The 26,243-nt window shown below is 46.8% G+C and overlaps 1 protein-coding gene across 1 annotated transcript in view; it reads left to right on the plus strand.

The window, feature by feature from the left end:
• MYO10 (myosin X) overlaps positions 1-26,243 on the plus strand; it is a 519,868-nt gene that overhangs the window by 381,734 nt on the left and 111,891 nt on the right. Inside the window, exons 20-23 of the mRNA XM_078687614.1 lie at positions 10,287-10,411; positions 12,646-12,760; positions 16,837-16,943; positions 18,229-18,507. Of these exons, the coding sequence (XP_078543740.1) occupies positions 10,287-10,411; positions 12,646-12,760; positions 16,837-16,943; positions 18,229-18,507 (626 nt within the window). The remainder of the gene's footprint in view (positions 1-10,286; positions 10,412-12,645; positions 12,761-16,836; positions 16,944-18,228; positions 18,508-26,243) is intronic.

A 26,243-nucleotide genomic window follows, 5' to 3' on the forward strand; every position in this document is an offset into this window, starting at 1 on the left:
TCGTATAGTTGAACCTAGCTGCAGTATCACCGTTTCACCGGCAGGTGTTTTTTCACATTTTTATTCCTTTCCGCTATTTAAAGCTCTAGCACAGGAAACATAGGTGAGCCAGGTGGGGAGTGAAGTCACTTTTGCTAATTTTCATTTCCTCAATGGGGCTGATCCAGTTTAAATAGTAATTTTAGATCCTCCTCACCCTCAGTTTTTAGAGGGTCTCAGAGAGGAATACTGGCCAAGTCCTCACGGGATGGCATTGAAGGACAGTAGATGTGAAGAACTATGGCAACGTGTAGCACTTCCATTGAAGACTCGTGAGATATCTGATTTTACCAATAAATCGCACTCAGAAGCTTATTTGGACTCTTGGGTTAGGTTTTTCTGGGAACCATAGAGAAACGTATTAAGGAAAATTGAACAAAAAGTCACAAATGGTCGCTGTTTTTGATATTGAAAATGACCGCCAGCAAGCAGACTGCTAGCAGGTGTGAAAAAACAGCGCGCACAGTTTTGCTGAAGGGACATAAAAACGCATGCTTGCTTTTAAGAAAGCAGCGGTTAAGGCTGAAACAGCTGTAATTCTTCCAGAGAGCTCTTCGCTAAATTGCTGTAGCCATTACTAACGAGATGTCAATTTCCAAGAACTGAAAGTGCAGGACAGGTCAAAATTGCATTTGTAAGATTTATGGTTAAATTCGGGCCTGAACCTGCATATAGGAATAGATAACCTCCAGGTCCCTGCACTGAAGCTCGTGTAAAGACCCCCTTTCACTGGTAGTGTCTGAATGATCACTGGGCCGCCCCAGCTGCTGTACAACACCGCTCTCTGTATGCGGGTCCAGCAGCCGCTAATTATTCCTGGACCAGGCCGGGTTTCCATAGTGACCGAGGACTTTATGGAGCAAAGCGATGCTGATCATTATTGTCCAGTGTCTTTAGCTGAGGCTGGCAACTGCCTCCCAAGCACATGTTGACCTCAGAATCGCCCAGCAGAATACAAAATCTTGTCACAGTGGGAAAACCCGGAATATCATCAAACTTTGACCAAAACAAGTCTGTGTTTTTTTGTTACTCTTCTTTGTAGTTAAACAACTTAAGCATTTGTTAACAAGATGTATCCAGGCTCCTGCGTAGGAATGAGGATCCTTACCCTGTTGGTAAAGGGTGCAGCGCTGCGCCCCCCTCGCTCCCCCATGATGGCTCCTCTGGGGACGGTAGATGAAGTGTACAGGGGTGGTGGGTGCGAGCTTGCGCCTCCAGGGAGCAGCGATTTCCTAAAATAGAGGTGTGCTATGAGGAAGGAGGGACCGTTTCCTCACCTTTAGTTTCTCTTGACTAAGACTGCTGTTGTCATTGCTTATTGGTTACTGTATTCTAGTTGTATTACTCAATGAACCAATAACACCTGATAAACACGGTGTAGTATAGTATGTGTACAGTGATCATGGTGGGATCATAATGCCTTGATAAGGGTCTGTGGTCAGCGAGACTGCTTTATAAACTGTACTATGATCCTATAAAACCTAATAAAGATGGTTAAAAAGAAAAGGTGAGCTAGGTTCAACTCTCTTTTCTTTCTTAAGTAGAGAATGTGTTCTTTTCTAGCTAAGCCATTATAATAAAGTTAACTTGTTGAGATCTACGCTGGCTCACACAGTGTGGAATTTATTTGTCCTATTTCTACAAATTATGTTCTTCTGCAGTCAATCATGGCTGCCCTGGAAGCCAAAAATAGCCCTGAAACTTTTTTCTTATAAACCCTACATTTCCTGGAGAAGATATAGAAAGTGACACCAGCCTTTCTTTTCCAGGGGTGTTTGAGGAGGAAGTATATTGCCCCTGACCGAATTTTCACAAAATGGGAACAGGTGGCACATTTTTCAACTACATTTTCCAAATAAATTGGCTAAAAAATCATACATTTTACGTGCAGCTCCTGAAGCTGAATCATGTATTCCAGTACTTCCGTGTATGCAACAGCACACTGCCATCATTACTTTGTAGCATTATATTATCTGTTTGTCTATAAGAAATGTGTGAAGCTGGTACAAAAAACAAAAGTATCCGCACAGAAGGCATACATATATTTAGAGTCGAGAGTGGCAATGGCAATCTGATTAGTTTGCCCTTTTAAAATCCCATGCCAGTATAAATAACACCACTTTAAAATACTATGGCAAATGTCAAAATACCCGTCACTAGGTCTGTGCCAGTAAACAGGCATTGAAACATATGTGCCAGAAATCAAAATGCCAACTGAATTGAATTAATGAAATTGCATGCCAGGATGCTGCCATCAAATATCATGATACTTCCAATATACATAATTATGTTGCTAAAATATTGCAGGGTGGGACAAATAACAACAGGTTGTTACTTAAGTATTAGATGGTCCTTCTCATAACATGATGTGAAATATACCAACCTGCCAGGAGTAATGAACAGTATGCAAGCCTTTTATAGATGATCAGTGATGCTGAACTCGACCATGTCTTCTCACTGTGCTAGAACTGTTACCAAGGTGGTAGGGCTGCTGCAGATTGGTTAATATCCCCAGGTTTCTGATTTCAGTGGGGTAAGCCTCAGATAGGAGAATTTTTGTTGTCTTGCCAGTATCCACAAATGCCCTTTTCAGCAAACGAAGGCCCACTGCCATTGAGTTGTTCACATTGACATTCAGTGTATAAAGCACCTTTGCCTTTCCAGTACCTGTTTACGCCGGTAATGAATGAATGAATAAATACGTATTTATATAGCGCATTGCTACCCGGAGGCATCCCAGTGCATCAAGACACCTAGTCACTCCTCAAAAATCAGGTAAAAAGTGCAGTTTTCAGCAACCTCCTGAAACTGAGATAATTAGGTTCCATCCGAATGGAGTCAGGGAGCTGGTTCCACAGTTTTGCAGCATGTAATGAGAATCTGCGGCCACCCATGCGTACTCTCTTGATCATGGGGATGTTTAGAAGTTTCTTGTGGTTAGATCTTAAAGTCCGGGTGATCTGGTACGGTTGAAACATAGGCTGGATCCAAGCTGGTCCCTTGTCGGACATGGATTTGTGAACGGTACACATGGCCTTAAACCAAAGCCTTTGCTGCACCGGTAACCAATGTAGCTGGCGCAGAGCAGATTTGGTGGAACTGCGCTTGGGAACATCCATCAGCATCCGGGCCGCGCAGTTCTGCACAGTTTGCAGGATGTCGATTGTTCCCTGCGGTGCTCCCAGATATACTGCGTTCGCGACAGAATTAGAGATTGTACCAGAAGACGCCTGGCTTCAAAAGGCAGAAGACTCAGGATCTTCCTTAACAGTCTAATCAGGCCGTAGCAGGTGGCAGCGACCTTACGGGCCTGTGAGAGGAAACTGAGCTTAGGGTTAATCCAGATGCCCAGACTTTTGATTTGCATTTTAGGGGAGGGGGGCTGTCCCAGGCAACTAGGCCACCAAGGATCTAAATTGGAAGGGGCCTTGTGTCCTAACATCATAATTTCAGTTTTGCACCGCTGCTTTGTATCATGTCATTGTCCGCACATTCCACCAGCATGCAAAGACACCATTGCCGTGCAGTAATCCACATTGATCCATAGCATGCTCCTCTTCCTTGCAATCACACTCTTTACGTGGCATGTAAAGCACCATTGTTGTTACGGCTTCTTCATGATTCCAACATGCTAGGCATTCTTGTCATGCTAATTATCTTCCTTTTATCCCAAATGTAAAGTGCCATTGACGTGACAGTAATCTTCACCCACTCACAGCCTGTTCACATGGCTCCTCATTGGTCACTGCACCCACTGGAGCATGGTGCAGCACGGTGCGGGTCCGGGCTCCCGGGTTTCTCTAGTCACGTGACCATTTCGTGACGACGCCATCTTGGGAAGGCTGGTTCCTTCCTGCTGGGGGTTAGCGCGCTAGCGCTTGTTCCGCCTACCGCCTACTTAAGGTGAGCTTCCTTGTGGGGTCAGCCTGGAGAAGGTGACCACCGCGTTTTTGCTTAGAGCAATCTATTGCGCTGCGGCTCGCGCTCGCTTTTTAAAATAATTACCTGTTTTGTATTTATGTTTATTTGTGTTCTTTGGCCCTGATTTTAATAGCGTCATTGCTGCGACCCACCCTGGCCCTCACAGCATTATAAAACAAAATCAAACACCGCTACTTAGCGGGTCCGGGCTCCCGGGTTTCTCTAGTCACGTGACCATTTCGTGACGACGCCATCTTGGGAAGGCTGGTTCCTTCCTGCTGGGGGTTAGCGCGCTAGCGCTTGTTCCGCCTACCGCCTACTTAATGCTCGCTTCTGACGTAGCGGTCTAGCGTAGCGGTCGCGCCTTCGCTACGCCTGAGTCTCGCCAGAGTCCTGCCCGTCTGCGCCCGTCAGCGCTAAGGCAGGGCTAGGGCAGGGGACTCTGTACTCTTCAGAATGATACCTGCAGCGACCCTGCGTCTTATCCGGCTTCAGGTTTGTGATTCCTGTGGCGACTCATTGGATCCTCTTAGTGGCCCTTTTCAATGCCCTACTTGTTCTTTTGAACTCCCTATGCCTTTGTGCATTAATAGTTTAGAGTCTAAGCCTCCGGCGGTTAATTTGTCTACCGATATCGTAGGCACAGCAAATCAATCCACCCTTAAAGTGATGCACTTGAATGTCAGATCATTGTCCTGTCATTCCCAAGAAGTTTTTTCTTTGATTTCTGATGAAAATCCGGATATCTTTTTCTTTACGGAAACCTGGTTACATGACCAATCCACGGCAGTCATTAATCTAGCACTTCCTACAGGTTATATTTTGCACTCTCTTCCTCGCAAGACCAAGGGTGGAGGTATCGCAGTTGCGGTAAAAATCGGTTATCCCTGCATCTGGAAACCTATCACCATAGCTGGCTGCGAGAGTGCTCTTTTTAATATATCAGTGAATCCTCATTTTACCTTTACGGGACTTCTAATCTATAGACCACCTGGGCCTGATATCGCCTTTCGTCAAAGCCTTCCGGAGGTGATTTCCTCCTTGGCTTTAAAAACTGCCAACTTTACGATTATTGGCGACCTCAACCTGCATATGGACGCTCCTTTTTCCAACTCGGTCCATAGTTTGCTGGCTGATTTAGAGGCATTCCAGTTGATCCAAATGGTACAATCCCCAACGCACACAGGCGGCCATCTATTGGATCCCGTTTTAACGAGTCTTTCTACGAATATTTCAATGCTCCACCCCAGACCTATGGCATGGACTGACCATCATCTCATTGAATTTCGTATTACTACCTCCTTCTCTTCCCCTAAGAATAATTCTTCTGCTAGTTTTAGACGCCCTTGGAGAAATTTAAATCTAGAGCACTTCCATCAGCTCCTGCTGGAATTTCATCCTTCGCCCCCTACTGAAGTTTCCAGCGGTTATGACAGTTTCTGTGAGTGGTTAAATCGCTCATTAGACTCACTTATCCCGGCTAAGTGGTGCAAGACTAGATCTAGTCCTTCTAACCCTTGGTTTAATGATTCTCTTAAAACACTCAAAATCTCCTGTAAAAAGGCAGAACGCGCGTGGCGCAAAACTTATGATACTGACCTCAAGGCAGCCTATAGGGCTTGCACTAGAGTGTATCATCGGGCTATATGTACGGCCAGGGCTGCGTTCTACTCACAGGAGATAAAGAATAGCATTAACCCTACTAAGGTCATTTTTAGGGTGTGTAAGGACCTTACCAATAAAAGGATTGATACTGCTGCTCTCCAGCCTTCCAGGGCACACTGTGAGGACTTAGCCTCATTTTTTGTGGAAAAGGTGGAGGCAATTTATAAGTCATTTGCTGAGCTTCCTTCTGCGGAGACTAGCTCTACGTTTCTGGTTCAGAAACCATTATTGACTATTCCAAGTCCGACATTGGATGAATTCACTGCCCTGACGATTAAAGTCAAATCCGGCTCCCCAGACGACCCCATGAGACCCAATCAATTTCGGGAATTTGCTGAAGGCTGCTATCCTGCTTTACATGGCCTTATTAACTTGTCCTTCAGCTCGGGTAGTGTTCCTAAAGCTTGGAAACAGGCGACGGTCATTCCCATTCTAAAAAAACCCGCCCTCGATCCTACCAAGCCTGAACACTACCGACCTATATCTCTCCTTCCTTGGCCAGCTAAACTGGCAGAAGCTCATGCTAATGCTATTTTATCTTCTCATCTGCAGGAAGCAAATATATTGGATATTTCCCAAAATGGGTTTCGTGCAGGCCACAGCACAGAAACTGCCCTTCTGGCTGTGGTGGAACACATCAGGCATCTGTTAGATCTGGGTCAGACGGCGGCACTGATCCTTTTGGATCTTAGTGCCGCATTCGATACTGTGTCTCACCAGATCCTACTACATCGCCTGATGGAAGCGGGAGTCGGAGAGGTGGCACTTGAGTGGTTCCGCTCCTTTCTTAAGGACCGTGCCTTCAAGGTTTCCACGCCCCCTTTTGTTTCTGCCTCTCACCCCATACTCCAGGGTGTCCCTCAGGGGTCAGCCCTAAGCCCTACCTTATTTAATTTATATGTTCAGCCATTAGCGGAGGTTGCACACAGTTTTGGTCTCTCCTTAGTGTCATACGCCGATGACACGCAGTTGGCGGTGGCACTTAATGGTGACTCCAATATGGATGCCCCCACTTTCCAGTCAGCTTTAAAAGCCGTGGCAGGCTGGATGGCGAACAATCGGCTACAACTTAATGCCTCTAAGACCGAGGTCATTATTTTTGGTAGGGAAAGTGAATTATGGGGAGATCAGTGGTGGCCTTCTGATCTTGGCCCTGTTCCCTCCCCTGTGACGGAGGTCAGAAACCTTGGGGTGTGGTTTGACAATAAGCTCTCTTTCATCGCCCATACTAAACGTGTGGCTGGCACTTGTTTTGGTACTCTGCAATGCCTACGACCGATCTTTAAGTTTTTTGATGCGGAGACCAGACAGATTATTGTTCAAGCCCTGGTTCTTACCAGATTGGACTATGCTAGCTCCCTGTTTTTGGGTTTAAATCAAGCTGAGCTATCTCGCCTTCAGAGGGTTCAGAATGCGGCGGCCAGGATGCTTGTTGGACTTCCAAGGTTTGTCTCGGCTCGTCGGACCATTCAGGACCTCCACTGGCTGCCAGTGGGGCAGAGAATCAAATTTAAAGCCTTATGCCTGACTTTTAAAATTCTTAAAACAGCCTCTCCTCCTATTCTTGCACATATGATCCAGCATTATGTCCCTGCCAGAGCTCTTCGCTCTGCCGGAGCTAATTTGGCTATGGTGCCGCGTTTTAAAAAAGCCAGGATGGGCGGTCGCTCCTTTTCAGTGATGGCTGCATCCCTCTGGAACTCTCTGCCTGCCTCATTGCGCTCCATTCCTGAGTTGTTTCCGTTTAGGAAGGCACTTAAAACCTTCCTTTTTGCCACAATCTAGACCCATGTCTTTTTATCTGTTTTTTCCTCACCTCTCCTTCTGTCGTGTTGTGTTATTATTCTCCAAAGCGCCGGGACGCCACTTTGCTGCGGCATCCGTGCGCTATTTAAAAAATTATATAACATAACATAACATAACATAACGTACCCCAGTGGTAGAGTCTTTGAGGCGTGAGGCTGGGCTTAGAGGTGACATCTGCCCACCGGCTGCCATGCTGGACACCATGGCCCGTCGCTGTTGCTATGATACGCTGCCTGTAAAACAGGGCTGATTGGGTTGGTTGTGGATGCTTAGAGCAGACTGCACGTAGATCAAAAGAAGACCCCCTCACATAGGTCGACAGAAGACCCCACTCAGGTTTGCCTTCGTTCATGGCATCTCCGGAAGAGATAGTGAGTGACTAATCCAGTGCTTGAAATGGAAAGATAGAACTGCAGGTACTCTGTACCAGAGTGCCTGCTTATTTCTGACAAGTACCAGTACTCTTCAATTTCAAATATTACATTACTCTTGAGAAGTGCAAGTACTCTTCCTCTCAAAATAAAAAAGTGCTGGTACTCCGTACCGGACAGTACGGACCCATTTAAAGCACTGGATTACGCCAAAAAAAATGATAGCTCGCTTGCACAGCTGTAATCGTCTAACAGTGCTAACTACAGAATAGCACATTATTCCCAACTTGTCCGAGAGGTTAGGCCAGAACTGGCATAAAACTCACATTAACTTTTATGTTTGAGTGTGCCTTTAGATTACACCATTAATCTATCTAAAAGAAAGTTCAGTACACTTATTTTTATTTTGCCAAGTTTGGCACAAATGGTTCAGGGGAGGGGAGTGTAAATTATATCAGGAGTTTTAATGGTAACATTTTGCAAGAAAACTCCTAACCGGCTAATGTAAAGTTCACTAGATTTGGTAGGCATGTGGACATTGGCTTCTGTAGTGGTGCTTTGCTGACTTCTTGTATTTCATCTAGCAGTTTTGAAATTATTAAAGAAAATACCAGCTGTTGAACAGCCAATCACACTGAATTTTGTCCATCAATTGTTGTTTTTGCATTTGTCACCCCGAATGACATTGTTCTGCATTCTGTCCATCAGTTGTTCTTTTTGCACATATCATACTGAACTGTCAGAAGTAGTCCTTAAATATTTCTAAACTCTGCTTATTGGCCCTCCCTTATGTTTGTGGTCATCAAAATGTGTATCAAAATATAGCAAAAAGCTGAAACAGGTCATGCATGACTTGTGCTGTTGAAATGTGTACACACCAGATCCGTGTAATTGAAGCCTGTATTATTGAAATATTTGCTATGTAGACGATTGTGGTTACTTTATTTCCACCCATTTATATACTGATTTCAGTCACTTACAATGTCAAATCAAAATTATGATCTTGATCATAACTTTGCAGCCACCTTGTAGCAGTCACAATGAACATTTGAGGGACCAAAGGCTTTTTGAGTCGTGTGTGGGATATAACGAAACGCTGAAAATACTGCAAAAAAACCAAACTACAAGGATGAGGGTTAAATGAGTCGGAGGCTGAATGGATGATTAGGTGAACACATAGATACAATGATTGATGGGTGGATGGAATGGTGAAAAATGAACAGATAAAAGAAAGAATAGATGATAAATGGGTGAGGGTTGGAAGGGTGGAAACGGTGAGTAGATAGAAGAGCCGATTGATGGATGGATAAATGACTAGAAGGAAAGATGAAGGGATCTATTTTAGGGAGAGTCCCGTTCACTTGTTTAACTCAGTCAATGCCATGCTAATTTTCTGTCTACTTCTTTGCCAACAATTGTACGGGGCCATATAAGAAACAGATGAATAATTCTACTTTTATTGGCCTATGAAAACATGTCCTCTAACTTAAACATTTATACATAATCCCACATACTTTAACTTACTTAAAAACACCCATACTGACAAACTTGCTTGATTATCTATGGAATTCATCCGTTACTCTTTGCATTTAGTCACTCAGTCAGTTAAACTCTTATACACTCAACTACAAACTCTCTGTCTTGCTCATATTTACAGTTCATGACAGGGATAGAAATTAAAATTGCATGACTACCTTAATTTAGGAATTTCAAATATTTTATGTCCGGCACTACACCATGGTCATGGTAAGTTTGTGATCTAATTGCTTCACCACAACCTTCACTGATCTTTAACTAAGATTTAATCAGTATAACTGCATTTTTTTTAACATATTTTGCATTATTGAGGTGATGTAGGATTCAAAACAATTTGTATTTTCACACATTTGGAAATTCCCTGTCTTTCAATGTAGCCCTTATGGACTTAATACAAGGGCACTCTAATGTTTGGAAGAAACTCGTGTCATGTGTATTGAAAATGTACATAAGCACATGTTTTACCTACCTACTCAATTCTATGATGTGAGGATTTAATGAAAACCTGCAGGATCAGGGGTTCTCTCGTGTGTAGGTGTTTTTGGAAAATGTCTCTTTCCTACTGTATACTCTATGCTGTAGACTTTCCCACTTGTTTTATAACCCCTACCACTGAGTTTTTTTGTCACCTGGCTGCCAGAAATAGAAAAGGTTTCAGATGTAAATGTTTTAAGATCCATGCTGGATCCAGAATTGTTCACAATCCGTTTAAAACCTTGTTTTGTGCTGTGGTTTTTTTGTGCAACCTTCCTGTGGCGTGCTAAACTTGCAGCACTGCTTCGCCCGAGGCTCTGTTTACTTAGCTCTGTTGATTCATCCACTTTTTTGTTCTCTGCTTGTATTCCTGTAGCAGCCAGACAAAAAGGCTTTATGAAGGGATTTGAAGAAGGGAGGTATTTGTTTTGCTCCTTAGAACGTTGTCTTTACCTTGAAGTGCTTTCTTTTCAGATGCCAGACCAGTTTGATGAGACCCTTGTGCTGAACCAGCTGCGGTATTCAGGGATGCTGGAGACGGTCCGGATACGCAGGGCTGGGTTTCCAGTCAGGAGGCCCTTCCATGACTTCTACATAAGGTAAGGGGGATCAGAAGTGCCAGGCAAATGGCAAACAAAAGGAGATGGCATGGCTTTTGTGGCTGTTGCACGCAAGGGCGCCGATACGTATTATGCAAGTAACATTTTAGACAGTTCGCCCTTAGCTTCCATTACTTTGTGCAAGTAGTAGGACATGTCAGCTGAAGAAGTTCCTCAGTGCGTCAGGGTGATTGAGCACATTCTCTGTTATTTGCATCTCTGGCAGAACAGTGCTAGCACCTCAGGTCCATTCAACTGTGAGATCGGGAGCTCTGAATCTCAGCTTTGTTTTGTAGAAGCACAGCATTTCCTGCTGCACTTCAAGATGGCTTTTACACTCTTGAATGGAATGGCATTGCTGGCAAACCTCAAACCTACCTTTTATACAACGGAGTCTTGTTGCGCTCATGGTGCCGTCGAGTAGCCTAAACTAATGGCCACTCCGATTTCGAGTACACCAGGAAACAATCTTCTCTTTCCTTCCTTCCTTTTACTTATGTTCGTCTCGTAAACCTGCAGAAGGACACCGCAAAGTTCCATAACGAAATCTGGAAACTCATTATTTTCAAAACAATTCAAATCATTCCCGGGCAGAGGCTGAGCAGGACGTTTACGCTTGTTATTTCAGACTTTCTTTTTACTTTCTTATTTGTTTCACCAGCGCCTCATTTGATGACAGCCTTTTTTCTGGGTGTTCACCTGTTGCTTAAGGTGAACAATTGAAATGGTCTCCGGGTGCTACGGTTTCTGTTAAAAGAGAGCAAGTCTATACCCTCCAGTTTAGATGTTTTTCTAATATGGACAGAGCAGATTCAAATGGTTTGTTCTGGAAACAGGGGCATAGCTATCAATAGATAAGCAGGTGCAGGGGCACCAGCGCCTAGGGCCGTGAGGGGCCCCAGCGCTCAGGGCCGTGAGGGGCCCAGTGTACCACAACTGTGCCTGCTATTAGTTCCAAACAAGGTGGGGGTTCATATTCCTTGCTTACATAGGGCCCAAAGCTCCCAGACTACACGATTGTGAAATGTAGGAGGTAGCAACCCTTGCACTACGAAATGGTGCTGCCTGTGCTCTGTGGATCTGTAAAATGTTTATTCCCACGTTTCTGCGCTAAAAGCTCAATAGAAACGTTTCTGCTTTGGTGGCATTAAAAACACAACATACTCCACTCATTCTGAACTCTGGGGCTGCAATCTTCAGCAAAGCCCTTGTACTTGTATAGGCCCTTGCTACCACTATATTCTTGGCTAACCCCTCATGAAATCAGACAGTCTGCCGGAATGCTGTAGCCAAGAGGGAGGTACATTTATGTTTAATACCCTTTTATTTGGTACAGCCCTTGCACTGGTATATGTTTCTTGTAAATGCCTACATATTCCTTGCGCCAAATCCAATTTGGAAGCAGAACATTCTCAAGGTATTTAGTAGCCCCATTTGAAGATTTTCTGATTATACATCTTGCTTTTGCCACCCGTACAGCTGCTGCTCTGTTTAATGTAATCATGAGTGACGCTCTCCACAGGGGGTGCAAATGGCGGCCACCTGTGTGACCAGTGCACAGATACAGCCCTAGGTGATGGGATGACTAAACTTGGACCATCCTCTTTGACTGGTCTTTCGAAGACTGAGGATTGACCTTCAAAGTTCACAAGTTGTCTGTCTTTCCTTTACCTCTGCCGATGACTAAAATGTATTTTGGGGCAGACTCAGAAACACGTATTCATTTTTGCCATTCTGGGCATTAGCAAGTGTTTGTTATTCATATTTTTGGAGCTGGCAAGAAATACGTTACGCATTATAGAGACTCTGTCTAAGCAGTTAACAGGCATTGCATGCCAATGGTTGTGTTTGCATCAGTTTTTTCATTTGTACTCGTGCCTATTTTTGTGGTGAAATTAATGACTTTTCGTGTTCATTGTGAACAGAAATGGGTAGGTTGCCATGGTTCAACCTACATAGAGGGAAATTTAAAACATCTTAACTAGGAAACTGTGAGGGAGTAATGTTGCTGGAAGGTTCCTGTAGAACTGGCTAGGCTGATTTTTTGTTTCTTTGAGATAATGTGTTCACACCAATGTACAGGAAGTTACTTACGACTTGATAGGTGTTTCTGGACTTAAAATGTAATTGTACAAAAGAAGATCATTGAATTAGACTCCTTGTTGCCTGCGATTCTGAAAGTAATGGCTATAATATTAACCTTTTCTGACTGCTGTCTTTTTCTGGCTGGTTAGATATAAAATGCTTACGAAGAGCCTGGCGCTTCCTGAAGATGCAAGAGGGCGGTGTGCTGCACTACTCTACCTGTACGACAGCACCACTCTGGAGTGGCAACTAGGAAAGTCCAAGGTAAAGGCCCGATGACAGTGGTTTGGTCTGCATTTCAAGCGAATTCTTATTGAGAGGTGTGATTGCGTATGATTACCTCTGCAGCTCCACTGCCATGTATTACTCCTCTAATGTTAGTGGTATATTGAGGTGGATCCAGAAACCTTTCGTACCTGTTCTGCTTATTGAGTTGCAAATTATTAGTTCTAATAATGGTGCTGTGAGTTTTCTTCTCATTTACGTAGCACCAAAAGACATGTAACAAATGCTAGACTTTGACAACAACTCTACACATTTAGCTAATTTTGGAATAGAAAGCCCAGCGAACAAATCTTGCTCTGTGCTTTGATTCCGCACAAATGAACGAATAAATAAAAACATGCAAGCAAGGGTACATTTTTGTAATGCGCCAACAAAAGTGGGAGAACTGCAATGATTCACATTTGATGGAGTGAATCATTGAGGTTGCATGTCTTTAGATAATGCTGATGATAGTGATATGGTTGATAAATAAAGAGAGAAGTACTTATTGACACTTAGCCCTAGCGTCTCCCTCAGCATTCCTGCTGTAGTAAGTTGTGTTTGGGGTCCTATTTTGAATACCAGTATGGTTTAAAATGCCTGAGCTCCCTCATCAATTTCTAATCTCCTCTGGCTTTTTGCATTTGGCCACCGACGTCTTCCCTTTCCTCTTCTGTCATCTCACAGCTGATCTACTCTACCTATATGCAACAGTGGAGTTTGGGGAGTTTTTAAATCGAAGGGGTACATAAAACAGTTTACAAAAAAAAAATCTTCACTTACCTTACACTGCACGTCCTCCATGTTCCTGGCTCCAGACTCCAGTCTGAGTGCGAGGTCCCACAGCCAACACCCTCATCCAGTCGAGACGCTGCTCTAATGCTGTTAAACAGTCAATCAATCAATCAATCAAGAAATTTGTATAGCGCGCTACTCACCCGGAGGGTCTCAAGGCGCTTTGGGGGGGGGGTCCGCTACTGCTCGAACAGCCAGGTCTTGAGTTGCTTCCTGAAGGAGAGGTGGTCTTGGGTAAGACGGAGGTGGATGGGGAGGGAGTTCCAGGTCTTGGCTGCCAGGTAGGAGAAGGATCTTCCTCCCATGGTGGCTCTTCGGATGCGTGGAACGGCGGCGAGGGCGTGGCTGGTCGATCGAAGTTGGCGGGTGGGAGTGTGGAAGGTCAGGCGGTTGTTGAGGTACCTGAGGCCCAGGTCGTGGAGGGTTTTGTGTGCGTGGGTGAGGAGGCGGAACGTGATTCTTTTGCTGACGGGGAGCCAGTGCAGGTCTTTCAGGTGTCCGGAGATGTGGCTGTGGCGGGGGATGTCCAGGATGAGTCGTGCGGAGGCGTTCTGGATGCGTTGGAGTCTTTTCTGCAGTTTGGCTGTGGTTCCGGTGTAGAGGGTGTTTCCGTAGTCCAGTCGGCTGGTGACAAGTGCCTGGGTGACTGTCTTCCTGGTTTCGGTGGGGATCCAACGGAAGATCTTTCGGAGCATGCGTAGGGTGTTGAAACATGAAGACGAGACGGCGTGGACTTGTCTGGTCATCGACAGGGAGGAGTCCAGGATGAAGCCTAGGTGGCGTGCGTGGTCCGTTGGTTTGGGTGCGCTGCCTAGAGCCGGGGGCCACCAGGAGTTGTCCCAGGTAGATGGTGATGGTCCAAGGATGAGGACTTCCGTCTTGTCCGAGTTCAGTTTCAAACGGCTGTTCTTCATCCACTCGGCTACTTCTTTCATTCCTTCGTGCAGGTTGGTTCTGGCGGTGGCGGGGTCGTTGGTGAGGGAGAGGATCAGCTGGGTGTCGTCGGCGTAGGATATGATGTTGAGGTTGTGTTGGCGTGCGATGGCTGCGAGCGGGCTCATGTGCACGTTGAAGAGGGTGGGGCTGAGGGATGATCCTTGTGGTACGCCGCAGATGACTTCGGTGGCCTCTGATCTGAACGGGGGGAGGCGGACTCTCTGGGTCTTTCCGGCGAGGAACGAAATGATCCACTCCAGTGCCTTCTCTTGGATTCCGACGTTGCTGAGACGTTGTACTAGGGTGCGGTGGCAGACAGTATCGAGCGCTGCGGAGAGGTCCAGGAGGATGAGGGCCGCTGTTTCCCCGTTGTCGAGCAGGGTTCGGATGTCGTCGGTGGCTGCGATGAGGGCGGTCTCGGTGCTGTGATTGGCTCGGAAGCCGGACTGTGGGTGGTCGAAAGATCCGTTCGTCTCGAGGAAGGCGGCCAGCTGTCTGTTGACGGTCTTCTCGATGACTTTGGCAGGAAACGGAAGGAGCGAGATGGGGCGGTAGTTCTTGAGGTCGGTGGGGTCTGCTGATGGATTCTTCAGGAGGGCGCTGAGTTTGGCGTGTTTCCAGCTCTCCGGGAAGGTGGTGGTGTTGAAGGAGCAGTTGATGATGTCCCGGAGTTGAGGCGCGATGACGGAGGCGGCCTTGTTGAAGACGTGGTGGGGGCATGGGTCGGTCGGTGGTCCGGAGTGGATGGTGTTCATCGTGCGGATGGTGTCTTCAGTGCTGGCCGGGGTCCAGTTGTGGAGGGTGGTGGTTGGGGGCGTCGGTTCTGTGGTGGGGTGCGCGGTCTGTTCGCTGGAGCAGGCTGGCTCTCCACTCCGAAAGGCACTGGAGGCTTGTGTCTGCTCTCTAATCCAACTGTCTAAGACAACTGGGTTTGAGAGGATTGAATTGTTCCTGTCTGCTTGGCAGTAGCAAGTTAGCCTGCCAAACCAACATGCGCACTTTTAACTGAAGTGGCACTCCTCACTGCTGCCAATCAGCAGCAGTGATGAACTAGCCCCGCCCCCACACTCCATTTGCTGGCAGAAAGTAAAAAATAAAATGGTAATACAAATATTTTGTTACCCCATCACAGAAGAAGAGGAAGGGAAACAAGAAAGAGAAAGGGTAAGGGGAGAAATAGTTAGAAAGACTGAATGAGGATGACAAAGCTGTGGAGCTCAGGAGGTATGAAAGTGGAGGTTTATCTTGTATAGACAGGCAGAACAGTTAATTGATAGCCTGAATACGTAGTGGCTTCTTTCGGCCGAGTGGTAGTCAATTAATTCCTCTTAAGCCTTAATAGAAAACACCTGCCCTTTTGTATTTCATTTTAATCTCAGTTGTCTTGTTTTAGGGCTACGTATCCGATTTAGACGCCAGCTGTTTCAGCAGCTAAATAGAAAAGTATCCCTTTAAAGGGAACATATTGCCTTTACCAAGACTTATTCTTTTTGGTACCAGCACAGTGGAGTTGGATCTTGTTATCTTGGTATTATATGTTCTGCATTGTAAATTGTAATGCTGTCACTTCTGCTCGGTACACAGAGGTGCACTGCCTACACTGAGTTCTTCCTACTTGCTAGTCATCATTTTTTTTTTTTCCCAGAGTTAGCGCGAATGTGATTTTTCTTATACTTGTGAGCAGACACTCCTGAGGAGATGGGCTGTTGTGGTACTTGCTAGAAAGTGCAAGGGCATGTGGAGGACTGCGCTTTGTGATCATATTTCTAGTCAACCGGTTTGCATGACCTACTCCTAGAACTGTGGAGTAAACAACTCAAAGGGAGAGCTGCAATACCTACAAATATTAGTGGTTGTAAATTAAACACTGTTGTACATGCTTTTACTTCTTCTTTCACTGAGTGGCAAAGTTCTGCTGCGCTACAACTCGAGAAGTGACTCATAGGACCTCTATATTAATACTCCTACAGTTCATATATGCGTTGGTCCTGCCCATTCTAGTTGCCCAGCGGCCATTCCGGCGACCCCGCTGACCCCAGCATCCAATAGCTTCTCAATGCGGTTTCCTGGATCTCCCGGGAAGGCACGTGAAATTCAAACAAAAAGCTGCTGGTGCGCCCCTCCCCTGGGCCAGGTATTGGCCCCACCTGTGGCCAACACCTGCCATTATGGAGCGGCCCCTGTGAGCGTTAGTGGGTAGAGTGCCAAGAAGTCAGTGAAAGAGGATGTGCTGATAGGACACATTGGTTGGTTCGAAGAAGATCAAGCCACGTAGAGCGCTAGTAAAATGTAAAATTGCTCTTTTGTAGTTCTGATGTCTTTCCACTTAAACTTTTTCTGCGCAGGTGTTTATTCGAGAGTCACTAGAGCACAAACTGGAGAAGCAGCGTGAAGTGGAGGTCTACAGAGCGGCGATGTTGATCCAAGCGCATATATTGGGCTATGTGGCAAGGTAAACGGTCCCTCCAGCTTTCGATTAAATCAGGACAATTGAGCTTTGAACTCTAAACCTTAGGGGAAGATGCATCTTTGGGTCAAGGTGAAAACTGCAATCCTAAAACCTGTTTTCTGTCATGGTTTCTCTAATCGACTGCCTTGGGTGATCAGAGGCAAATAACTTCATGTTTTTGCGCGTGCTCTGCCCAATGCCCAATCTCGAACCACATACCCTCAATTTGCTGTCACCAGACCCTCTTTTCAATGACATTGGGTTACCTAAAGAGCAACACGATCCCATAGATTTCAATAGGGTCGCCCCCTTTGCAAACCTGCATCACCCACCTAAAATGTTTCATCCTTCAATCGCTTTGGAGGGAGGGGGGCTAACTTTTAAATGTCGACTTTCGCCCCCCTTCAGGTAGAGGATCATTAACAAGATATGGCTTTTAAAATGCTTAACTGTGAGAGAGGCTCCGCTTAATTACATGTCGCAGGGGTGGAGCGTGGCGGAGCTCCTGCCTAGGCACCCGTGTTTAGGGGCCAAAGCCAATGTCCTCTCTTGTCTGATTAGATGTATAAACTGGGCACGCGCCCACCCGCAGGGAGGCCAATTCCAAATACAAAACGGCTCATTGCCGATTAGTATGCAAGCTAGACCCAGTCAGTGTAGGACTCCCCCCTGAAATGGCTGCCCTCGTCAGTTTAAGAATTATGGGGGTGGGGGCTCCCTAACGCAGTGTTATCTTCTAAACAGGCAGAGGGGGCACCGGGGAGGCCTGGGCTCCCTCCTGGCCGTAAGGGGCGGAGAGGTTTATGGCTGTAGGTCCCCGAGCAGGGCGAGTGGGCACACTCATGACGTGTAATCGGCGTGAGGGGACCTATGCATGCATTATGCATGGCGAGTGGAGGTAGGACAGCCCATCTGTGGAGCGTTCGCGCCATAAGTCAACAGCGGGCCGTTCAATAGCTGTCTGTATAATGAGCTGGGGTCTTTCATGTGCATATGAGGCCGGTGCACGCAGAGAAGGCTCCTGTTTGACGTCCAGTGACATCCTGCTGGGAGTAATTACTTCCCTGCTGTCTTGCAGCAGCGCCCCCGCCCGCCCGCCTCTGATTTAAAGGCACCTCCCTGTCTGTCAGGGGGGGACCGAGCCGGTGCTAAGTGCTGCCCATTCGTTCAGCGCCGCTCAGCCTGCGGAGGTCTCTTTACTGACGGCTGCAGGGCGGGAGAGGAGACCCTTCTTTCCTTGCCAGAGGTGGCGATATTAACCCCTGTCCTCCCTCCCTTCCCCTGGCAGGAAGCAGTACCGGAAGATCCTCCACCATGTGGTGGTGATCCAGAAGAACTGGCGCGCCGCCTCGGGCCGGAGGAAGTTCCTGCTGCTGCGGAGGTCAGCCATCACCTTCCAGAAGCAGCTGCGGGGCCGGGCCGCCCGCCGGCTCTACAGGCAGCTGCTGGAGGAGAGGCGGAGAGAAGAGGAGGAGCGGCGGAGAGAAGAGGAGGAGCGGCGGAGGCAAGAGGAGGAGAGGCGGAGGCAAGAGGAGGAGAGGCGGCGGAAGGCAGAAGAAGAAGAAAGGTAGGGTACCATCCTGTTTGTGAGTACACAAATGAACGTACAGCATGTAACTCTGCTATCCGGCAGACTACCAAGGGTAGGCAGGGCCCTGCTGCAGAGGTGCAACTTGCATGTGAGAGAGCGCAAACTGATATAAATATATGAGTACATCACATTTACCTATAGAGAGCATAATTCATGAAGAGAAATGCCATGAGTGCTAATAGTATTTGAAATTATATTCTAAATGTATAGCTAATATAGAGATTTAAGTAGAAGTGGAATTAATACAGAAATGTGTGACATTATATGATTTTATTAGACGTGACTATTTTGAATCTATGTCGTGTAGCTGTTAACATATAAGATGGTCTGTGGTAAAACGCAGAACGTGGTAGGCCTCAGGGCCAGAGCTGGAGCTAAAAGGGAAGGTGTTTCTTTTCACGACACAGATTGTTTAACGTTTTTGGTCATTGCATTAATGGGCCATGATTTAGAGTACTGTTTTCTAAATAATAGAATAAGAGTTTTAACATGCTTTAATTAAATGAAGAAATTGAATGCTATAATCATAATGTGAAATATTGTAGGCCTGAAATGTTTTAGCATTGATTTACACGTACATGTCTGGGCTGAGAAATGTTGCAAGCCTTTTTAGAAGTCTATGAGAGTTGGGTTCTTGGCGGCAGATATCTGTCTGCAACAGGAAAGGGGGGATCCAATTATAAGTGAATGAATAGAGGCCTGTTCAGTAGACGGCCCAGACATGGAGGAGGGTTCTGGAATGTTTAAGGGGTATCAGCGGGCCGGAGAAGAGACTGAGAAGCAAGGTCAACTCTAACGTCTGAGGCCCAATACAAAGCATCATGGAAAAAGCCTGAAGTTGCACCACGTGAGAGGCGTTTCGCAAGGGGCGTCTCAAATGTTGTTGACTGTTTTGTATTAGGGACAGCACCCCTGGGTGGAGTTAGAGCAGAGACCTGAGGACCCTTTAGAGAGCGGATGGGTAGGCAGTGAGGGGTCATGACTGGAGAACTTTAGGTTTTCACCAAGAGACTTAGAGTGGGTGACTTCCCTTGGGGGTCATTCATTGCTGACACCTTTGTTAGGTTGGGATTTGGTTAAGTAGGGATACCATCTAGAACAGGGTAGGGACGCCTAACCTGTGTTTGTTTTCCTCCAACCTAAATGAAGGAGAGATATGCGTCTATGCTGATAGCTTTGCTATTTTTAGAACTTGTGTTAGTGATTTCTGTTGCTCGTCTGAGGGCTTTTCGAGAGCACATGTATGTAATTGGACCTGTGTATCTCGTGAATCTCATTCTGAGATGCTTGTATTTGCAGCTCATTATATCTTTACAATAAACTTTTGAAACCTAGAAGTTGTCCGTGATCTTTGAGAGTAGAGTCCTTTCTTGGGTGAACTAATTTGCAGATAGGTGTACTGTTTCCTTCCAAGACAGGCAATAAAGGTTCAGTCGACCAGATCGAGGTTTGGATCAATAGATATAAGGTATCGATCAAAATCTCGCCCTTTCAGTTGGTAGCTATAGAGGATGGTTGCCTTCTTGAGGACGGTGACCTAGGCCAGGTTAGCTTACCCCAAGGCCCCTAGAAATCGATGATCGGAAGAACAGCCCGCAGATGAAGATCCGGATGACGTGAGACAGAAAAAGCAGCAGTATCGGTTGAGAGTGAGTATAAAGGGTTATGCGTGTTAGATTGCGGTGTTTTTGTATTGTATCTATGTTGTAATGTCTGGCGGAGTTGAATGTTTGTAGAGTGACTGTGGAACAGGTTGTGAGCGCGCGCAACCGGTGGAAATCTTAAGTTCAAGGAGAGCTTAAGTGGTTCGGGTGTATCGGACACCCAGAGTAATTGTCAACTAGAGTGAAGGGGGTCATGAGGTACCATTGATCACCCGAGAGACCGAGATAGGGGGAACGTAAGAGTGAGTGCGTGAGTAACGGACGCTGGTCGGAAGTTACTGTGTGTGTAAGTAACCTATCAGAGAGACGATAGACATCTCGTCAGTTGTGTTGACAATTACAGATAGACTGTGGACGTACAGTCGAGAGAAGTGACCGCTTGGTCGGAAGTAGTCATTTTTTTCAGTGTATGAATGGGACGCATGCATAACCGGGAGACGAGTTGAGAAAGGAGGGGTGCTGCTGCGAAGCGGAGAAAAGAGACGTCAGGTGGTGTCGCGCAGTGATTGGCTGACCGGAGAAAGACCGCGCTGTGATAGGCCAGCTAGCGAACACGTCATACAGGGTCGCGACGTGATTGGCCAACAGGAGAAAGACCGCGCTGTGATAGGCCAAGCTAGCAAAGCCGCGACAGGATTGGTGGATTGTCATCAGGAAGTAAACAGAGTAGCGAGGCTGGATTTTGTGCGCATAATTATGAAGTGTTTTAAATGGTTGAAAGCGCTGTTTAAGAAAGAGAGGAGAGGATCGTATGAAGGGGAAGAAGCCCCGCCGGAGGGTACGCCAGCTCGTTATATGGCAGTAAATGTTGGGTTGCATACGATCCTTTGGATATCAGAGTGGAGTAAGATTACTGAAGGAAACGAGGAACTGACGTTCCCGAAGTACGGGACGTTCAGATTAGAGGTGTTACATCGATTGAAATCAGTCATGACCTCAAAGAGACCCTTGCCTAGACCAACCCAGTTTGAAGCCCTTGAAGCATGGCTTAGGGCAGCGCATGAAAGGAATATGAACAGACGACAAGAAAGGGTGAAACGCTCGGTAAGGGCAGTACAGGATGCCAGGTGGGATGCGGATGCTAAAAGATGGAGAGTGCATAATTTGGAAATAAATAAACTGTACCCAGTGTTAGAGGCGCCAGTAAATAAAAGCCCCCTAGAAGAAGATGATGAGAGCGAAACAGAGGACAGCCTGATAAACAGATTACTGACAGACAGGCCACCCCCGTATAATAGAGCAGGGGGAGAGGTCGAGAATACAGAAGGAGAAAAGGGGGGCAATGCAGGAGAGCATAGACCGCTTCCCAGTTCACAGTGGGATCCTGAGCCAAAGAAAGAGTTGCTCCAGCCTAGTCAGGTGCAACAGGTAGTCGGTAGGTTTGTGGTACAAAGAGCGCCGGAAACGGAAAGCGCCACATCCTACCCATTACCAGATGCACTACAGGTACCTGTTACCATAGGTCCTATAATATCGATATATGACCAAGAGAGAGCAAAAGGGGAAGAACGGAAACGGAAAGACAGAGAAAGAGCAGAGCAGGCAAGGAGGAACGATACCACTAATTCCCCAAGTCAGATGCCGATACCCAGAGAGTGGAGCACCCCGATGCACACAGCAGGGGACCCAGGAGGAGATCCTGGGGGCCCTAGATGGCCAATGGATCTGAGGGGATCTGGACGAAAATCCTTTCAAGAGCTAAATGAGTACATGAAGCAGTGGGATGAGGCAGTGAAGGCTCAAAAGTGCATCAATGCTGCGGAAGCAGAAAGGGAAAGTCAGGACAGCAGAGCACGAACTCACTGCGGGGCTGGGGAGAGTAGCCCGGAGTGGGACTGTAGAGGGAGTAGGGGAGTCACCCATTGGGCCCGGAGTGGAGGTAGAACAGACCTGGAGAACGGGGGCCCCGGGAGTGGAGGGGTGGCGTGCCCGATACTCAGTGAAGAGGAGAGGAGAGCGCAAGAGTACAGAAACAGCTTTAAGTGTCCACACTGTGTACCTGGCACCAGAGAAAAGAATGGGAGTTGTGAGAGGTCGCACCATAGTCCCTGTGATGACAGAAATGAGCGCAGCCCAGGGAATATGGGGAACCAGGAAGGATCGTATCGGATACTGAGCGATACGAGGCAAAGGGAGTGTAGCGACCAGAGGGAAAATAACAGAGAGATGTGCGGTGAGAGGAGAGAAGAAGACGAGAGTGGGCAGAGAGAGAGTAGGGATAAAAGGCCCGTGTTCCATCACCTTCCAAGATTGGATGGCCGAGCATGGGACCTGGAGAGATGGGAGCGAGGGAGACCACCCATTAACTCTCCCGAGCCCAAACGCAGAGCTCGAAGTTGGGATGGGAGGGAGACCAGTGAGCCTCCTTCAAAAGACATATTGCGAGCTGAGATAAAAGCCAAGAGACTTGATGTCTCCAGCTTAAGGTCAGATCTGGATGACATGGTAGATGGTACCCTGCCTTTGGAAAGAATGGAAATGTATGAACAGGATGAAATACTGTATATGGCAAAGGACATCACACGAAAGGCGAGAGCAGTCCATGAGAAGTTAGTCGAACTAGCAGGCAAATATATGGTGGACTTGTCAAGAACCAAAGCATTACAGGGTAACCACAGGCTACATTACTCAGATCGAGATCTAGATGAGAGGAGAACGATTGGGCTGAAAACACACATAAGGGAACTGATTACTGGAATAAGGACATGGAGGGCATTAGATAAATGGGAAGAGAGGTGGTCCAAGAAAGGGACCGGCAGGAGAAGCATGATTGGTATAACACCAGGACAGCAGGGAATAGAAGCTTACCCTTTGCGTGAAGTTGCCAATGGGAGCTATGTACATGTCCCTTGGAGTAGGGGAGATTTAGCTGCTTTTACCACATCTTTCCCCAAGTTACGAGAGAGCCCCGTGGAGTGGTACAAGCAAGTCGAGAGGTTTGTAAAGATCTCAAAAGTCCTATGGATAGATCTGAACACGCTGTTTGACATTGTAGTACCAGGAGATCTGTGGACAGCATGCAAGGTTAGCGCTGAGTGGCCCACAACGGAGCCAGAGAGAGATGCTAGGACTAATGGGCCGTCCGAGATCGTGATGGCAAAATTCGAGAGAGTGATGACTTGGCTGAAAGAAAAAGTGCCAATGCAAGACATAGATTGGGTCAGAATAGACAGAACGAGACAGGAACCCAAAGAGACAGTCCATGAATATTACGAGAGATTGCTGAAGGCGTTTAAACAGTATAGCGGCTTGGATGTAATGGATCCAAAGGACATAGGGCAATTCGTGTCCAAGTTCGTCCTGGGACTGAGACCGGATATTAGTTTAATGATTCAGCAACACTCGATTTGTTGGCAAAGTAGACCCCTAGATGAAATACTGAGATATGCTAGGTACTGCTGTGATGAGGTAGACTCCAAGGCTAAGAAACTAAAAGAGAAGCTGATGGTGGTACAATTGCAGGCAGCAGGAAAGGGGGGACCGCAACAACAGCAGCAAGGGACAGGTACAGGGGGTAAGAAGCAGTACAGTCAGAACAAGGGTAATGAGGAGAGTACTACCTTTAGACCCAGAGTAGACATAGCTACCTTGAAGAAAACGACTAGGTGCCACCAGTGCAACGAGTTGGGGCATTGGAAACGCGAGTGCCCTTACAATGTGGAGATCGGAGAGCAAGAGATAGAGGAGGAAGAGGTCCAGAGCGCACCTATGAGAGGGGCGACGCCATACCAAGGAAAGGTGCTCAAAGGGGGGGGGGCTCCTCCCCGAGCCCAGTTCCCGCAACCTCCTCGAGTAGGGAGTATGGGTAAGACCTATAGACAAATGCCCCTGTTTGTGGAAGGTGAAGAATGCTATTATGTGGACCCATTAACCGGACAGAGAGTGGAAAGAGAAGACTGCACCCTCGGGGCAGCCTTAGAGGTAGATCAGAGGGGACCCTATGTGGAAGCAGAAGTAGCAGGGTGCCCTACGACATTTCTGGTGGACACAGGAGCCACTAGATCCACGATCAGATCAGCTGCAGTTCCAGACCTGCCCATGTCTGGAGAGACCATACAGGTGGTAGGGGTCGCAAACAGGAGAATAACCAGCCAATTGACAGAACCGGTACAGGTGAAAATAGGGAAGTACAGCGATGAGCACCAATTTGTGGTTTGCGATTCAAGCCCTGTGTGTCTGCTAGGAAGAGACCTGTTGTGCAAATTGAATTGTACTATATATTGTACACCCCAGGGAGTGGAGGTATTGACTAATGATGATGATGCAGATTTCAAAGTTGCAAACTCAAGAATATGTGTGGAGCTGTACCCTACTTTGACAGTAGACGAGCTTCCCTGGGATTTGAGAGAGACAGTGGCATCGGAGGTATGGGATTTCACTGGGGAAGAGATTGGATTGGTCAAAGGGGTGGACCCAGTGAAAATTGTAGTGAAACCGCATGCTGAGTTCCCAAGAACACCCCAGTATAAATTGACTCCAGAAACGATTGCAGGCATAAAACCCGTGATCGAGTCCATGATTAAACAGGGAATACTGAAAGAAATTGTGGGTAGTCCATGTAACTCCCCGATTATGGGTCTGCAGAAACCAAATGGGAAATTCCGGATAGTACAGGACCTTCGAAAGATTAATAACATAGTCGTTTCATGTTGTCCAGTGGTACCGAATCCATCAGTGATACTGTTTCAGATTCCATTCCAAGCTGAGTGGTTCACTGTGATAGATCTTTGTCAGGCTTTCTTTTCGATCCCTTTGGACGAAGATAGCCATTTTCTTTTCGCATTTAAGCTGGAAAATCGCGTCCTAACATGGTGTCGTATCCCTCAGGGGTATACAGAGAGTCCATCGATCTTTAACCAGCTTCTGAAGAAAAATCTTGAAAGTCTAGTGCTGCCCCAGAAGTCAGTTCTGGTCCAGTACATAGACGACCTCCTTGTGGCGTCAGAAACAGAAGAAGCTTGCAGGGAAGACTCCATTGCTTTGTTAAATCACCTAGCTGCCAATGGGCACAAGGTGTCCCCGGGAAAATTGCAGTACTGCCTGACAGAAGTACAGTACTTGGGACACAGAATTGAGAAAGGCAAACGAAAGGTGTCACCAGACAGGATAGAGGCGATCATGAAAATGAACGCGCCTCAGACACAGAGAGAGGTCAGGATGTTCCTAGGGATGGTGGGTTATTGCCGACAGTGGATCGTGAACTTTTCACTGAAAGCAAAGCCCTTGCAAAAACTGACGCACAAAGAGGTGAGTGATCCGGTACCATGGGACAAAGACTGTTTGATGGCATTCTTACAGCTGAGAGAGGACCTGTGTCGTGCTCCGGCATTGGGAATGCCTGATTACAATAAACAATTCTTTCTTTACTGTTGTGAGAGAGAAGGTTGTGCGTTGTCTGTGTTGGTCCAAATCCATGGGAATGCCCGTAGACCAGTTGCTTATTTCTCAGCTACTTTAGACCCAGTAGCCGCAGCGTTGCCCGGATGTCTCAAATCCGTTGCTGCAACGGGTGTCAGCATTGAGAGATGTGAAAATATTGTTATGGGGCACCCGTTAGAGGTGTGCGTGCCACATTCTGTTGAACTGTTGATGACCAGGACCAAAACACAGCATCTGACCAATAGCAGGCTCACGCGCTATGAGCAAGTTATTCTTGCTGCAGAGAACGTGACCCTCAAGAGATGCTCTGTTTTGAACCCTGCTACCTTAATGCCACTTCCAAATGATATTGATGATGATGATGAATATACAGACCATGACTGTCTCGATGTGACTGAACTATGCACCAAACCCAGACCCGACATCGTAGATGAGCCACTGACGGACCCAGATGAAGTTTTCTTTGTCGATGGCTCATGTGTAAGAGACGAAGTTGGGCAGTTGAGAGCAGCTTATGCTGTTTGTACAATTGAAGGAGTTGTGGAAGCTGGGTGCCTGGAAGGAGTACACTCCGCTCAGGTAGCCGAGATTATTGCCCTAACACGTGCTTGCTTAGCAGGCAATCAAATTCGAGTCACCATCTACACCGACAGCCAATACGGGTTTGGG

The sequence above is a fragment of the Lissotriton helveticus genome, chromosome 4_1 (genome assembly GCF_964261635.1).
Source record: "Lissotriton helveticus chromosome 4_1, aLisHel1.1, whole genome shotgun sequence".
NCBI lineage: Eukaryota > Metazoa > Chordata > Amphibia > Caudata > Salamandridae > Lissotriton > Lissotriton helveticus.